Consider the following 18,030-nt stretch of genomic DNA (forward strand, 5'->3'; position numbering starts at 1 on the left):
TTTAGTGGCTTCAGAAGTGTGTCCTAGAGATGGTTGTTTTCAAAGCGAGAGTGTTATTCATTTGTTTTGGAATTGTGAGTATGCTAGGGATGTTTGGAGAAGTTTGAAAAGGATGATTAAGGGTTTGACTGGAGTGCAGTTTTTTACTTTTATGATGATGTATGGTTTGTGTGGAAGTGGTGTGGAAAAGGAGAAAGCAAGATTGATATGGTTGTTGTGTGAAGGAGGTGTTGTGGGATGTGCGTAATATTTTGATTTTTAAGAAAGAGGTAGTTACTGTAGGTAATTGTGTGGGTATGATCCGTGGGAAGTTGTTTTTGTATTTTTCTTTTGATAGGAGGCGATATGGGGAATTAGATTCTGAAGGCATCTGGAAGACAAAGAAGTGGAAGGATTGGATTATTTAGTTTTTTTTTGTTTTTGTTTTTTGATTGTTTTTTCTCCAGTTTGTTTTTGTCTGTATTTGAAATATGTTTAATTTTATTTTGTGTGATTATTTAAGTTTAATGTTTGCATTTTGATTTTTTTCTGATGACAAAAATTTGGGTCAATATTTCAGTTTTGTAACAAGGGTTTTTTTGTTTGCATTTGTTATTATGATTTTATTTTGTATATATGCATATATGATTATTTTTCTAATAAAAGAATTACGAAACGATCGTCTGGGGTTGCTTTGTTCCTTGTTCAGAGAGGAATTGTCTGGTATTTCGGCGCTGGACTGACCGTAATAGGCGGGATCAGACTGATATACTACAGGAAAGTTCTACTCTGTGAAAAGCAATGCTGGGCTAAAAGAAGTTGCACCCAGGTGGTAAATCGCCATAGAACAGGCTAACAATGGTATTGAGCTGGTTGTTCGTTCCTGTGAGTGCATTTCTCTCTGTGTGTATTTAGTCTCCCTATGGGAAAAAGGGGAAACCAGACGTGGACACCTTGCTCAGTGTGCTTAGAGGAATACTGCTACACCTCACTGACGAGGCCCAATGAAGGACAAAACGATCATCTGGGGTTGCTTTGTTCCTTGTTCAGAGAGGAATTGCCTGGTATTTCGGCGCTGGACTGACCGTAATAGGCGGGATCAGACTGATATACTACAGGAAAGTTCTACTCTGTGAAAAGCAATGCTGGGCTAAAAGAAGTTGCACCCAGGTGGTAAATCGCCATAGAACAGGCTAACAATGGTATTGAGCTGGTTGTTCATTCCTGTGAGTGCATTTCTCTCTGTGTGTATTTAGTCTCCCTATGGGAAAAAGGGGAAACCAGACGTGGACTCCTTGCTCAGTGTGCTTAGAGGAATACTGCTACACCTCACTGACGAGGCCCAATGAAGGCCGAAACGATCGTCTGGGGTTGCTTTGTTCCTTGTTCAGAGAGGAATTGCCTGGTATTTCGGCGCTGGACTGACCGTAATAGGCGGTATCAGACTGATATACTACAGGAAAGTTCTACTCTGTGAAAAGCAATGCTGGGCTAAAAGAAGTTGCACCCAGGTGGTAAATCGCCATAGAACAGGCTAACAATGGTATTGAGCAGGTTGTTCATTCCTGTGAGTGCATTTCTCTCTGTGTGTATTTAGTTTCCCTATGGGAAAAAGGGGAAACCAGACGTGGACTCCTTGCTCAGTGTGCTTAGAGGAATACTGCTACACCTCACTGACGAGGCCCAATGAAGGCCGAAACGATCGTCTGGGGTTGCTTTGTTCCTTGTTCAGAGAGGAATTGCCTGGTATTTCGGCGCTGGACTGACCATAATAGGCGGGATCAGACTGATATACTACAGGAAAGTTCTACTCTGTGAAAAGCAATGCTGGGCTAAAAGAAGTTGCACCCAGGTGGTAAATCGCCATAGAACAGGCTAACAATGGTATTGAGCTGGTTGTTCGTTCCTGTGAGTGCATTTCTCTCTGTGTGTATTTAGTCTCCCTATGGGAAAAAGGGGAAACCAGACGTGGACTCCTTGCTCAGTGTGCTTAGAGGAATACTGCTACACCTCACTGACGAGGCCCAATGAAGGACGATACGATCGTCTGGGGTTGCTTTGTTCCTTGTTCAGAGAGGAATTGCCTGGTATTTCAGCGCTGGACTGACCGTAATAGGCGGGATCAGACTGATATACTACAGGAAAGTTCTACTCTGTGAAAAGCAATGCTGGGCTAAAAGAAGTTGCACCCAGGTGGTAAATCGCCATAGAACAGGCTAACAATGGTATTGAACTGGTTGTTCGTTCCTGTGAGTGCATTTCTCTGTGTGTATTTAGTCTCCCTATGGGAAAAAGGGGAAACCAGACGTGGACTCCTTGCTCAGTGTGCTTAGAGGAATACTGCTACACCTCACTGACGAGGCCCAATGAAGGCCGAAACGATCGTCTGGGGTTGCTTTGTTCCTTGTTCAGAGAGGAATTGCCTGGTATTTCGGCGCTGGACTGACCGTAATAGGCGGGATCAGACTGATATACTACAGGAAAGTTCTACTCTGTGAAAAGCAATGCTGGGCTAAAAGAAGTTGCACCCAGGTGGTAAATCGCCATAGAACAGGCTAACAATGGTATTGAGCTGGTTGTTCGTTCCTGTGAGTGCATTTCTCTCTGTGTGTATTTAGTCTCCCTATGGGAAAAAGGGGAAACCAGACGTGGACTCCTTGCTCAGTGTGCTTAGAGGAATACTGCTACACCTCACTGACGAGGCCCAATGAAGGACGAAACGATTGTCTGGGGTTACTTTGTTCCTTGTTCAGAGAGGAATTGCCTGGTATTTCGGCGCTGGACTGACCGTAATAGGCGGGATCAGACTGATATACTACAGGAAAGTTCTACTCTGTGAAAAGCAATGCTGGGCTAAAAGAAGTTGCACCCAGGTGGTAAATTGCCATAGAACAGGCTAACAATGGTATTGAGCTGGTTGTTCGTTCCTGTGAGTGCATTTCTCTCTGTGTGTATTTAGTCTCCCTATGGGAAAAAGGGGAAACCAGACGTGGACTCCTTGCTCAGTGTGCTTAGAGGAATACTGCTACACCTCACTGACGAGGCCCAATGAAGGACGAAACGATCGTCTGGGGTTGCTTTGTTCCTTGTTCAGAGAGGAATTGCCTGGTATTTCAGCGCTGGACTGACCGTAATAGGCGGGATCAGACTGATATACTACAGGAAAGTTCTACTCTGTGAAAAGCAATGCTGGGCTAAAAGAAGTTGCACCCAGGTGGTAAATCGCCATAGAACAGGCTAACAATGGTATTGAACTGGTTGTTCGTTCCTGTGAGTGCATTTCTCTCTGTGTGTATTTAGTCTCCCTATGGGAAAAAGGGGAAACCAGACGTGGACTCCTTGCTCAGTGTGCTTAGAGGAATACTGCTACACCTCACTGACGAGGCCCAATGAAGGCCGAAACGATCGTCTGGGGTTGCTTTGTTCCTTGTTCAGAGAGGAATTGCCTGGTATTTCTGCGCTGGACTGACCGTAATAGGCGGGATCAGACTGATATACTACAGGAAAGTTCTACTCTGTGAAAAGCAATGCTGGGCTAAAAGAAGTTGCACCCAGGTGGTAAATCGCCATAGAACAGGCTAACAATGGTATTGAGCTGGTTGTTCGTTCCTGTGAGTGCATTTCTTTCTGTGTGTATTTAGTCTCCCTATGGGAAAAAGGGGAAACCAGACGTGGACTCCTTGCTCAGTGTGCTTAGAGGAATACTGCTACACCTCACTGACGAGGCCCAATGAAGGACGAAACGATCGTCTGGGGTTGCTTTGTTCCTTGTTCAAAGAGGAATTGCCTGGTATTTCGGCGCTGGACTGACCGTAATAGGCGGGATCAGACTGATATACTACAGGAAAGTTCTACTCTGTGAAAAGCAATGCTAGGCTAAAAGTAGTTGCACCCAGGTGGTAAATCGCCATAGAACAGGCTAACAATGGTATTGAGCTGGTTGTTCATTCCTGTGAGTGCATTTCTCTCTGTGTGTATTTAGTCTCCCTATGGGAAAAAGGGGAAACCAGACGTGGACTCCTTGCTCAGTGTGCTTAGAGGAATACTGCTTTCTTTTTTTCCCCTTTTTCAAGAAAATATGATGTGATTTTTAAAGGGAAAAAAGTGCCTCTATTTATGAAGCTGCAAAAGTTCAGGCTAGCTAAGTGGTTGCAGATGTCAAACATCCCAGATTCATTCATTTAGAACAGGGTTCTTCAAACCACGGCTCAGGACCCATTACTGGGTAGCAACATCCTGTTTACTGGGTTTTGACTTGTGTTGTAGGAGTGTGGTGTGTATGTTATATGAGAGTGTGTGTGTGTTGTATGAGTTTGTGTGTGGTGTGTGTGTTGTACAATAGTGTGTGATGTGTGTTATTTGAGAGTGTGTTTGTGGTATGTTTGTGAGTTGTATTAGAGTGTGTGTGATATCTGTGTTTTACGAAAGTGTGTGATGTGTGTTGTATGAGAGTGTGTGTGTTGTATGAGAGTGTGTGTGTTATAAGAGTTTGTGTGTGGTGTGTGTGTGTTGTACAAGAGTGTGTGATGTGTGTTATATGAGAGTTTGTTTGTGGTATGTTTGTGAGTTGTTAGTGTGTGTGATATCTGCAGGGTCGGCTCCAGAACGAATTAAAAAAAAATTCCACGAGGGGGCACACATTTACAAAGCATGTATGAGAGTCAAAATAAGAGCAGACCTACTGTGGCAGTCCAGGGGTTACATTTATCAGATCTCTGGCTGTGCAGGAGTTAGATTTGTTTATATTTCTGGCTGTGCAGGAGTTAGATTTGTTTATATTTCTGGAAGTGCAGGAGTTAGATTTGTTTATATTTCTGGAAGTGCAGGAGTTAGATTTGTTTATATTTCTGGAAGTGCAGGGGTTACATTCGTAATATCTCAAGCAGAATAGGGGTTACATTTATAAGATGTCTGGCACTGCCGCAGCAGTTACATTTACCAGATTTATGGCAGTGCAGGGGTTATATTTGTCATATCTCAGGAATTGCAGGAGTTACATTTGTTAGATGTCTGGCTGTACAGGAGTTACATTTTTCAGTTCTCAGGTGGTGCGGGGGTTATCTCTCTCTCTCTCTCTCTCTCTCTCTCTCTCTCTCTCTCTCTCCCTCTCTCCCTCTCTCTCTCCCTCTCTCTCTCTCTCTCTCTCTCCTGTGTTGTATGAGAGTGTGTGATATCTGTGTTGTATGAGAGTGTGTGTGTTGTATGAGAGTGTGTGTGATGTGCGTGTGTTAGGGATGGGCGAATGTTTCTAAAAATTCGAAATTTAAAATGAATTTTGATACATTTGTTAGTTCGAATCGATTTTCGAATGTTTATATAACATTCTAACATTCTATTTTCGAATTTTCGTTTTTGAATTTTTCAATAAAATTTGAAAATATTTGTTCGAATATTAGAATGGTTAGCTATGTAATTCATTCAATTTTGAAATGTAATATTCGAATTCGAATGTGACGTTTGAATTCGAATGTCACATTCAAATTTGAAGTAGTATTTCTAGTCTAATACTGTGTTTTAAATGTAATATTCAAATTCGAATGCTACATTCGAATTCAAATGTCACATTCGAATTTGAAGTAGTATTTCTAGTCTAATACTGTGTTTTAAATGTAATATTCGAATTCAAATGTGACATTCGAATTTGAATGTCACATTCGAATTCGAAATAGTATTTCTAGTCTAATACTGTGTTTTTTAAATGTAATATTCGAATTTGAATGTCACATTCGAATTCGAAATAGTATTTCTAGTTTGCAACCGTGCTTAATAAATGTAATATTCAAATTTGAATGTGAAATTCGATTCGAATGTGACATTCGATTCGAATGTGACATTCGATTCGAATGTGACATTCGATTCGAATGTGACATTCGATTCGAAAGTGATATTCGATTTGAATGTGACATTCGAAATAGTGTTTCTAGTCTACAATTGTGTTTTATAAATGTAATATTCGAATTTGAATGTGACATTCGAATGTACATTCGAATTCGAATGTGACATTCGAAAACTGTAAATAACATTTGAAAATCGAATTTTTAAGAATATTCATTCTTATCAACATTCTATTATGTTAATCGAATTGCTACAATAACATTCGTTCTAACATTCGAATTCGGATATAAACACATTCGCCCATCCCTAGCGTGTGTGCTTTATGAGAGTATGTGTGTTTGTTATTACCCTTTACAATACTTTCAAGTGTGACTACAATCAGGAATAAAGTGCACACACATTTTAGTCACTTTGCCAAAAATTGCAGCTATCTTGTATATTACGTCAGACATTTTCAGAACAAGCACAAAATTGGGTCAAGAAGGTGTTTGGTATCAAGGCACTAGGTCTTGGGATTAATTTTTTTTTTAAGAACCCTGATCAAGTATAACTATCAAGCCCTGCTCACTCTTAATTGGTTAATTTCGAATTAGCACCTGGGACAATCACCATTCGGCCAATTGCTGCAACTTCATTTTCTGTTTGCAATCTGTGTTTATTTCATGTGTGTATATATATATATGTTATATTCTGTATCTATTCATTATGTCTCCTTTCTCTAGGTGCACTTCTCGAACTAAATGTTCATCCTCAAACTGCAAAATTGGGAAGCGATATCCTCATCCCTTGCATATTCACTGCAAACAAAATCCCTGTTAACCCTAAATTTCTGGCTATATTTTGGTACTTTCAAGAAAAAGAGATTTTGAGATATGATAATATTGTGACAAGATCGCATCGCAGGGTGTCCTTAAATACAGATAGAGCAGTTTATGGGATTGCTTCTTTGTCGATTTCCAATGTAAAAATATCTGATTGTGGAATCTATAAGTGTTCAGTGACTTATAGTCCCGAAAAAAAGGAGAAGGAAGTCACGCTTGATGTTCATGGTAAGAATTTAAACAATGTGATAAAGAGCACCGTTTGGGTGAACATCAAGATCTCTTACTAATTCCTGGATAAATAAGTAGATAAAAATACCATACATGTAAATTATAAATGACATTCTATGGTACCAAACATTAAAAAGAAGAAACAAATTTGAAAAAACAATTATATTTTTTTAAATCCTTGTAGATATTGATATTGGTAGGTAATAGGCACAGATCCCTAATTTAGAATTACAAAAATATAAAAACAAAGTGTACTCTATAGATTAATAATTGATCCCCAGCACAACTAAAATATAAAACGCTTACCAGAATCATGATGATAAATAGCATGCCAAAGAAACAGACAGGAAGGTCACATCGACGCGTTTCAGCTTATTGGGGCATTTTTCAAGACTGTCTTAGTGCTTTTATATTTTGGTTGATTATGAATTCAGCATTTGTAATCAATATTTTCTGATTAATTATTACACTGTATATTACATTGTTTAGTAAGATAAGGAATATAATTCTTTAACGTTTTGGCTGTTTTGAGCACTATTGTATTTAAAGGGATAGGAAAGACAAAATTAAACTTGCATGATTCAGATAGAGCATGTCATTTTCAGACACTTTTAAATTCAATGTTATTTTCAAATGTGCTTCGTTCTATTAGTATCCCTTGTTAAAAAAGAATACGCACATATCATACACTAGTGGGAGCTAGCTGCTTATTGGTGCTTGCACACATTTGTCACTTGTGATTGGCTAACTAAATGTGTTCAGCAAGCTGCCAGTGTTCCTTCAGCAAAAGGAACCAAGAGAATGAAGTCAATTTGATAATAGAAGTAAATTGGAAAGTTGACTAAAATTGTATGTTCTGTCTGAATCACAAAAGGAAATTTGGGGTTTCCTGTCCCTTTAATTCTGGAGATTCACATTAGGAAAATTCTTTTAGTTTTATGATTACAGGTGGATTGTTAAAAATGTTAACCAAAGCATCTTAAAGGGACATGAAGCCCAATTTATTTTATGATTAAGATAGAACAGTGTTTCTCAACTGCGGTCCTCAAGTACCCCTAACAGGCCAGGTTTTTATTATAGCTGAACTTTTTCATAGGTGAAATAATCAGCTGATCAGTAACCATGGTAACTAAGCTGCAATTACACACCAGCTGATTATTTCCCTTGTGCTCTAGTTCAGCTATAATGAAAATCTGGTCTGTTAGGAGCACTTAATGACCGCGGTTGAGAAACACTGAGATAGAGCTTACAATTTGAAACAACTTTCCAATGTACTTCTATTATCAATTTGGCTTCATTCTCATGATATCCTTTATTGAAGAAGAAGAAGAAGAAGAAGAAGAAGAAGAAGAAGAAGAAGAAGAAGAAGAAGAAGAAGAAGAAGAAGAAATGTACTAGTGGGAGTTAACTGAGCACATTGGTAAGTCAATGACAAGAGGAACTTATGTGCAGCCACCAATCAGCAGCTGGCTCCCAGCTCCTGAGACTACATAGTTATGCTTTTGAAAGAAGGATACTAAGAAAACAAAGCAAATTGGATAATAAAAATAAACTGGAATTTTGTTTAAAACTGTATTTACTATCTGAATCATGAAAAAAAAATTTGAATTTCATGTTCCTTTAATGCGGTCAAAACTCTGTACTTTTAATGGATAGCGCAGGGAGTGCTATTGAACTACTCATTGCACTCGTATTGCAAGGGGGGAGTTAAGTGTTGTGCTCGAGCGCACTGCAAAATACCACTGTAAAAGACCTAAAGTAAACCATTATCATTATTAGTATAGCACATAACTTCATGACTTTGTGCACTATCTGACCTGAGTTTTACTGTGAGCCTCCATATAAGTTTATTATGTGAAGCATTTAGCGCACTCATGCTATGTGATATGCAGATGTTGGCACGTCCTAAACTGATAACTCCGAACCTGAGTGCAAAAATAGATGCGCTATTGATAATGCTCAGATGATGTTAGCGTACAATAGCTCTAACATTTTTGTACTCCATTTGTAATCTAGGCCAGAATTTTTAATAAATAAGAATATAACAACATAACAATATACATTTATTATTTATTTGTCTGTTTTTGCTATTAAATACTCTTAGACCCAGAAAGTCTGGGACTCAAATTGTTATTTTATTTTCACAAGCTTTAGCATTTACCCTCTAAAGATTCTTAGGACGTGTATGCCTTTAATGTAAATTACTTTAAGGTTTACCTGAGAGTTTCTGGGTTGGAATCCTTTTTGCAGATATTTAGCACTCTTACGTACACCTCTGCTAGAAAACTCAAAGTGGTACAGGTTTGCTAAAGAGGAGGTAGGTATGAGGGCTGGAAATTTGCAGATGAAGATCCAAGATGTAGTCAGATGCAAGCCAAGGTCGGCCAGGAGATTTTTCCACAGAGGGTTAGACAGCTGCAGGGTCAGGAAAGTCAGAGGTCTTTACCAGGTAGACAGTTTGACAAACAACAATTCAAATTAAAAAAAGAGAGGTTAGAGTCCAGGCCAAGGTGAGATTAGGTTTAATCCAGAAATGCATCTTATCAGAAGGGGCGAGCAGAATCAGAGTTGAAATCCAAAGCCAGAAGACAATAGGAAACACAGGGAAGGCAGCAGGTAAAAGAGATAATAGGACTTACAACACCAAAAAGGGTAACTGGGATCTTGGGCAGGGGAAAGAAAAGGGGTTAGCATGGCTGACAGACGTCGGCTCAAACAGCATGAAGATAGTGCAATGGAGGTTCCCCTGCAGGATAAACTCTGCCTCAGATGTAGCTCTCTTGGAGAGGTTAGTGTGACCGTGCAGGTATAAGACTGACAATTACCATCATATTACAGGATTGTCACCACCTGGAAGTTTTGCCTTTCTGTCTCTTTTGCAGCTTTTCCTTTAGAGCAGATGTCTCAGTTTTCTCAAAAGAAACCAGAGACTACCCAGACTCTACTCACAGTCCGCCCAACACCACCTACTGTACAACCTTGACTCTGCTGTTTATGTATTGCTCCACTTAAAATATCTGTTACCTGCAGTGGATAGCTCTCTGGTTCCTCCTGCTTGCCAGCTGCAGATAGTTCTGCAATTATCTCTCATATAAAATACTGCTTCACAGAACACTCCCTTCCCTGACATTGTGGTTCATCTTTATCCTGTTGTTAGTGCCTCTGACCTTACCTGAATTTCCTGTTTGGTTCCTAAATCTGGCTTGTTCTCTGACTACCCTTTTGGATCTCACTTGGATTTGATGTTGGACTGCTTCTCCGTTTTCGGAACTTGTCCTTGTACCCTGGCTATTCTATAAGATTCTCCCTGGATTTGGTGGCTGATCTGACTGCTCTCAGGTATCTGACCCTTGGCTTGTCTCCTGGCTATTCTCTCTGTACCAACCTGTCTCTGCTTCCTGTGGCATCATTCTGCTTCTCTGGCATCTGTTCCTGTATCTTAGTCCTGCAGATGATGCCTGTCAAGTGCTGGTATCCTGTTTCAGTGCCTAGCTTAATAGAGGGCCCTTGCCAAGTTCCTGTATACAGTGCATGTACCCAAGCACTGCAAAGGATTTCTGCCAAGTACCAGTTACCTGCTTCTGCATCTAAACTCTGCAGAGTCTCTGCCAAGTTCTAGTATCCTGCACCAAGCTCTGCAGAGGGTTTCTGCCATGTGCCTGTCCCCTGCTACTGCACCCAAGCTCTAAAGAGGATATATGCCAAGTGCCATTATCTCTGTCAAGTTCTTGTGTCCAGCTCCTGAGCCCAACCCCTGCAGTGGCCCCTGCCAAGCATCTGTGTCCTGTTTCTGTCGCAACCTTAAAGTGGGCATCTCCTGTCTTGGCCCTAGAGTGTGCACCTCTTACTAGCTCTGGTGTGGGCTCACAGTTTAACCCAAGTGTGGGACATCCTCAAACCCAGCCTTGGCCTTTTGTCTAACTCAACCGAGGTTTACAGACTGTAGGGTGCAAGCCCTGTTTCCAGTCTTCAAGTCTCCATTTCCAGTACAATAAATGTGCTTACTTGTCTGTTACTCAACCATGCCTTAAAGGGGTAATTCCATTATGAAGCACATACCTTTAGCTCCTTTCAATACTCTAGACAGTCCTAAAGGGACACTCAAGTCAAATTTAAACTTTCATGATTTAGATAGAGCAGGAAATTTTAAACAACTTTCCAATTTACTTCCATTAACAAAATGTGCACAGTATTATAATATTTACAATTTTTGAGTCACCAGCTCCTACTGAGCATGTGCAAGAATTCACATACATATCTCTTCAACATAATATATAATAATAATATCATGGGAACAAAGCAAATTTGATCAATGTTATTTTCTGTCTGAATCACAAAATAAATGTTTGGGTTTTATATTCCTTTAACCTTATTGTTAGTTTGGTGGCACTCATGAATTCTGAATGAACTGGGATAGTCAAATAAGCATCTTTTAGATCTAAACAGACTAAACAATTTTTGTCCATAAGACAATCTCTTAAAAGATGAATTTCTTACATCTTGAAATGATTGTATTGTATATGAAGGTTTAACTGTCTTAAATTTATTACAGGGCGATAAGATCCTTCATTGTTCTTTACTATAAACATATTGCTGATGAATGAATTTGTTGGATCTAGAACTGGTTTCTAAATTTAGAAGAGTAGAATCTGAAAGGGAAAGCTTTATTGGAACAGGAAGAGAATGTTGAATTGGAGGGGAAGAAAAAATTAAATGGAAACCTGAAATAGTTTGAATTACCCAAGGATCTTGTGTAATTAATGGAGCAAATAAACGGAAGTACACAGCGATCCTTTAAAAGCACTTTTCCTCTTTTTTCTCTTCCAGAAAATTTAAACAAAATATAGGCAACAGACCTTAAAAACAATTATGCAGATATGTCATGGCAAAGGTCCAATCTGCCCTACATGTTTTGGTTGTTCCTTATTCATGGACATAATTGGCTGCCATTTTACCCTGCCTTATATACCTGGTGCAATAATCCAATTGGACTATACCATTCCTAACGATTAACCTCTTCAGTACCTTATAATAACTAGCATTACCTTAACATTACATAATAGTGCTTACTATCTTGCTTATAATAAGGTCATCAACTTTAATAATAATATCTTCATGTTATGCATAAAACATTTGAATTATTTGTTTAATAGTTGTAAGAAATTTTACTTTATCTGATTAGATTACTTTAATGTAAAAACCTCAAATATTATAACATCGAAGTGCTCATGTTATCCCTATTTATCAGCTGCAAAACAATATGCGCATATATCCCATTGCTACAATTATGTTGATATTATGTTATTTCAATAATCCTCAAGATGCTATCTTTTCCCTAGTGTATTTATACTTAGCCTTCATTTGTATAAAAACACTAATATTTTTACTTCACTTTATGGACTTATATTAGGGAGACACATGAAGTTAAATAATTTAATGAATTAAATGTACTTATAATTCACATATATGCAATAGGTGATATGTGCACTGTTAGAATGCTACCCACTTATCCTTTGGCCATTGGCACTCTTTTTGTGTGATCAATTGTTATCCTGCAGTCTAATGTGCATTCATTAGTTTATCTTCCAGAAGTTAATGACATCCCCCTCTATGTTTGAGCCCTGGGGCCTCCTGATTCACGTAGCATTAACCGTGCCGTTCTGTCACCCGCTCTTGTGGGGCTCTGGACACACTCAATCACTTGCCATGACAGTGATGTCACATCACCCCCATGTATGGATATATAATGCTGTGAGAGTCCAGAGCATTCATTATCATGGGAGATGTCGTTCAAGTGCTCCCTTATTCTGGAGCGTGCTTCCCTGGTCATGCACCCAACGTACTGCATAATGAGCACTCCACCAAATATACCACAAAGGTGGTCCTGCAATTGGTGCAACTTGCAAGGTCAAAGACCCTGTTGGTTGTTTTTGATTAGAAATTAGGGGCAACTTTGCAATGTTGGCATGCTATGCACTTAGAGTAAGGGAATTTAAAATGTCCTTTGACATTTATCCAGCTATTGCTGGTCTTAGCTTTATTCCTTAACATACTAGGAGCTACCAGATTACCTATAGTGCATGCACGCCTCAATACAGAGTTGCATCCTTTTGATACATAGTCCTTTAGGCTATAGTCTGCTGTCAGTATAGGCAGATGTTTGCTGACTATGTTGAAGATGTCATTAAATTGCAAGCTGTAAGTAGTGACTAATGTTGGTCTATGTACATCGTAACCTCTTCTATCATTGGTTGGCATCTTACTGGTCCCCCTCAACATGTTGTTTCGGTCCAATCTACTGACTTCCAGATGTGCTCTATTAAAGGGACAGTCTAGTATAAATTAAACTTTCATCATTAAGATAGGACTTGTAATTTTAATCAACTTTCCAATTTACTTTTATCATCAAATTTTCTTTTTTCTATTGGTATTCTTAGTTTAAACTAAACATAGGTAGGCTCATATGCTAATTTCTAAGCCTTTGAGGGCTGCCTCTTATCACATGCTTTTTAAATCTCTTTTCAACACAAAGAGACAGAAAGTACACGTGGGCCATATAGATAACACTGTGTTCAGGCACAGAAAGTTATTTAAGATCTAGCACAATACAATGCTAAATTTAAGACAATAGATAATACACAGTCACAGCCATGTGATCAAGGGGCTGGAAGAAGGTTCCTAGATACAAGGTAATCACAGAGGTAAAAAGTATATTAATATAACTGTGTTAGTTATGCAAAACTGGGGAATGGGTAATAAAGGGATTATCTATCTTTTAAAACAATAACAATTCTATGGTAGACTGTCGTTTTATTTACTTTTTTTGAATAACCTCTCTCAGTCAAGAGCTGTTTTAATATGTCGCTCTCTTTATTGAAGTCCTCTTCCAAGGAGCAGTTCCGTTTAATGCTCATGAACTGCCCCTTGGCAACCCCAAATCCAAATAATTAATGCCCATTTTTTTTTATAAAGAGTGTTAATCTGCCTCCAATTTTTTGTGGGGAAAAAAAGGATGTATGTAAAGGTGAGAGAACTTACTGTTGAAAGGTCTTTGTTATAAACGATACCTGAATGATCTGTTTGTTTATTGTCTCCCTCTCGTGGGAAAGAAATTTGTATGTGAGGTGGATGGCGAGGCATAGGTTTAAAATTGAGACCTGGACATTCCTTGGAAACGACCGGTACAGCGGCCTCGTCCTTTCCCGGCCCTATCAAAAATTTTGTTGGGCTGATAAAATATTTTCTTTGTGTTTACTCTAATTGTATTTAATGAATTAAATTCATTTACATAACTACTCAATTTCTTAAGACCACTTTTGCCAAACAGAAGGCCGTTGGCTTTAGGGCCCATCTCAGTGGGGCAAAATCTGAAATTTTTGGGTCTATGCGTTTAAGTATCAAACGCCTTCTTTGCATAGCTATGGCAGTATTAGCATCTCCCAAGATTAAATCAATGTAAATATTTGCATAGGAAATTAGTACATCTAGGCAAGTATCCCTGCTTGCTTTTCCCCAGAAATTCTTAATATGCAATGTTTCCAATGCACAAGAGAATTGTGGGTAATATATGCAAATTAGATATGCAAATTCTCAGTTTTTTTGCTTCAAAAATACTGTTTTGACACAGCAATCCTAGTCTAGTGAGTGATTTCTGGTTTGCTGTCATAATCCTGTTTAAAAGGATTGCTATGCCAAAACAGTAATTTTGAAGCAAAAAAACTGAGAATTTGCATATCTAATTTGCATATCTTACCCACAATTCTCTTGTGCATTGGAAACAATGCATATTAAGAATTTCTGGGGAAAAGCAAGCGGGGATACTTGCCTAGATGTACTAATTTCCTATGCAAAAATTTACATTGATTTAATTTTGAGACATGGAAGATTTTAATTTCAGTTTTTTATCTCCCCCCATAATTTTAATGAATTTTGGTTTAACCATGAAAATAGCTTTTCCAATGCAGCAACCAGAAATCTATCTCCTACTGATGAGTTCCAAAAAGAACGAAACAGGCTTGTCTAGTGAGTGATTTCTGGTTTGCTGTCATAATCCTGTTTTAACCCCTTAACGACCAAGGATGTACGCCATACGTCCTCAAAAAAAATACACTTAACGCCTGAGGACGTATGGCGTACGTTCTCGGTCTGGAAAGAAGCTGGAAGCGATCCTGCTCGCTTCCAGCTGCTTTCCGGTTATTGCAGTGATGCCTCAACATCGAGGCATCCTGCAATAACCCCCCTTGGCCATCCGATGCAGAGAGAGCCACTCTGTGGCCCTCTCTGCACCGGACATCGATGGCCGGTTTCGTTGGTGGGTGGGAGCCAGTCTGGGAGGAGGGTGGGCGGCCATCGATGGGCCATATGATGTGGAGGGGGGCGGGATCGTGGGTGGGAACGCCGGAGGTGCGCACGGGGGGGGGGGGGGGGGGCGCGCGCACGGGTAGGGAGCGGGTGGGAACCGCTACACTACAGAAAAATTATGTGAAAAATATCTAAAGTATATCGATCTAAGAGATCTGGGAGGGGGTGGGGGGTTGGTCTTTTGGGGGGGGCAAGCTACACTACAGAAAAATATTTAAAAAAATAATAAAAACAAATGTTTTACTATAAACTGGGTACTGGCAGACAGCTGCCAGTACCAAAGATGGCTACTAATAAGTTAGAGGGGGATGGTTAAAGAGCTGTTTGGGGGGTATCAGGGAGGTTGGGGGCTAAGGGAGGATCCTCCAGAGCAGCACATGTAAATATGTCTTTTTTTTTTAATTGTCCCCGCCAGTACTTAACATGGCGGGGACAATTGTGGGGTGGGGGAGGGAAGAGAGCTGTTTGGGAGGGATCAGGGGGTGTAATGTGTCAGGTGGGAGGCTGATCTCTACATTAAAGCTAAAATTAACCCTGCAAGCTCCCTACATGCTACCTAATTAACCCCTTCACTGCTAGCCATAATACACGTGTGATGCGCAGCAGCATTTAGCAGCCTTCTAATTACCAAAAAGCAACGCCAAAGCCATGTATGTCTGCTATTTCTCAACAAAGGGGATCCCAGAGAAGCATTTACAACCATTTGTGCCATAATTGCACAAGCTGTTTGTAAATGATTTCAGTGAGAAACCTAAAATTGTGAAAAATGTAACTTTTTTTTATTTAATCGCATTTGGCGGTGAAATGGTGGCATGAAATATACCAAAATGGGCCTAGATCAATACTTAGGGTTGTCTACTACACTACAATAAAGCTAAAATTAACCCTACAAGCTCCCTGCATGCTCCCTAATTAACCCCTTCATTGCTGGGCATAATACACGTGTGGTGCGCAGTGGCATTTAGCGGCCTTCTAATTGCCAAAAAGCAACACCAAATCCATATATGTCTGCTATTTATGAAAAAAGGGGATCCCAGAGAAGCATTTACAACCATTTGTGCCATAATTGCACAAGCTGTTTGTAAATAAATTCAGTGAGAAACCTAAAGTTTGTAACAAAATGTGTGAAAAAGTGAACAATTTTTTTTTATTTGATCGCATTTGGTGGTGAAATGGTGGCATGAAATATACCAAAATGGGCCTAGATCAATACTTTGGGATGTCTTCTAAAAAAAAATATCTACATGTCAAGGGATATTCAGGGATTCATGGAAGATATCAGTGTTCCAATGTAACTAGCGCTAAGTTTGAAAAAAAGTGGTTTGGAAATAGCAAAGTGCTACTTGTATTTATTGCCCTATAACTTGCAAAAAAAGCAAAGAACATGTAAACATTGGGTATTTCTAAACTCAGGACAAAATTTGGAAACTATTTAGCAGGGGTGTTTTTTGGTGGTTGTAGATGTGTAACAGATTTTGGGGGTCAAAGTTAGAAAAAGTGTGTTTTTTTCCATTTTTTCCTCATATTTTATATTTTTTTTATAGTAACTTATAAGATATGATGAAAATAATGGTATCTTTAGAAAGTCCATTTAATGGCGAGAAAAACGGTATATAATATGTGTGGGTACAGTAAATGAGTAAGAGTAAAATTACAGCTAAAAACAAACACTGCATAAATGTAAAAATAGCCTTGGTCCCAAACGGACAGAAAATGGAAAAGTGCTGTGGTCATTAAGGGGTTAAAGGATTGCTGTGTCAAAACAGTATTTTTGAAGCAAAAAAACTGAGAATTTGCATATCTTACCCACAATTCTCTTGTGCATTGGAAGCATTGCATATTAAGAATTTCTGGGGAAAAGCAAGCAGGGATACTTGCCTAGATGTACTAATTTCCTATGCAAATATTTACATTGATTTAATTTTGAGACATGGAGGATTTTAATTTCAGTTTTTTTATCTCCCCCCATAATTTTAATGAATTTTGGTTTAACCATGAAAATAGATTTTCCAATGCAGCAACCAGAAATCTATCTCCTACTGATGAGTTCCAAAAAGAACGAAACAGGCTTGTCTAGTGAGTGATTTCTGGTTTGGTGTCATAATCCTGTTTAAAAGGATTGCTGTGTCAAAACAGTATTTTTGAAGCAAAAAACTGAGAATTTGAATATCTAATTTGCATATCTTACCCACAATTCTCTTGTGCATTGGAAACATTGCATATTAAGAATTTATGGGGAAAAGCAAGCGGGGATACTTGCCTAGATGTACTAATTTCCTATGCAAATATTTACATTGATTTAATTTTGAGAAATGGAGGATTTTAATTTCAGTTTTTTATCTCCCCCCATAATTTTAATGAATTTTGGTTTAACCATGAAAATAGCTTTTCCAATGCAGCAACCAGAAATCTATCTCCTACTGATGAGTTCCAAAAAGAACGAAACAGGCTTGTCTAGTGAGTGATTTCTGGTTTGCTGTCATAATCCTGTTTAAAAGGATTGCTGTGTCAAAACAGTATTTTTGAAGCAAAAAACCTGAGAATTTGCATATCTAATTTGCATATCTTACCCACAATTCTCTTGTGCATTGGAAACATTGCATATTAAGAATTTCTGGGGAAAAGCAAGCGGGGATACTTGCCTAGATGTACTAATTTCCTATGCAAATATTTACATTGATTTCATTTTGAGACATGGAGGATTTTAATTTCAGTTTTTTATCTCCCCCCATAATTTTAATGAATTTTGGTTTAACCATGAAAATAGCTTTTCCAATGCAGCAACCAGAAATCTATCTCCTAC

At 38.9% G+C, this 18,030-nt stretch overlaps 1 protein-coding gene across 1 annotated transcript in view; it reads left to right on the forward strand.

Annotated features, from left to right (window-relative positions):
- The window catches only part of LOC128641654 (uncharacterized), a 185,473-nt gene that overhangs the window by 14,955 nt on the left and 152,488 nt on the right, over window positions 1–18,030 (forward strand). Inside the window, exon 3 of the mRNA XM_053694188.1 lies at window positions 6,537–6,863. Coding sequence (XP_053550163.1) covers window positions 6,537–6,863 — 327 coding nt within the window. The remainder of the gene's footprint in view (window positions 1–6,536; window positions 6,864–18,030) is intronic.

This window comes from Bombina bombina, chromosome 11, assembly GCF_027579735.1.
Source record: "Bombina bombina isolate aBomBom1 chromosome 11, aBomBom1.pri, whole genome shotgun sequence".
Classification (NCBI taxonomy): Eukaryota; Metazoa; Chordata; class Amphibia; order Anura; family Bombinatoridae; genus Bombina; species Bombina bombina.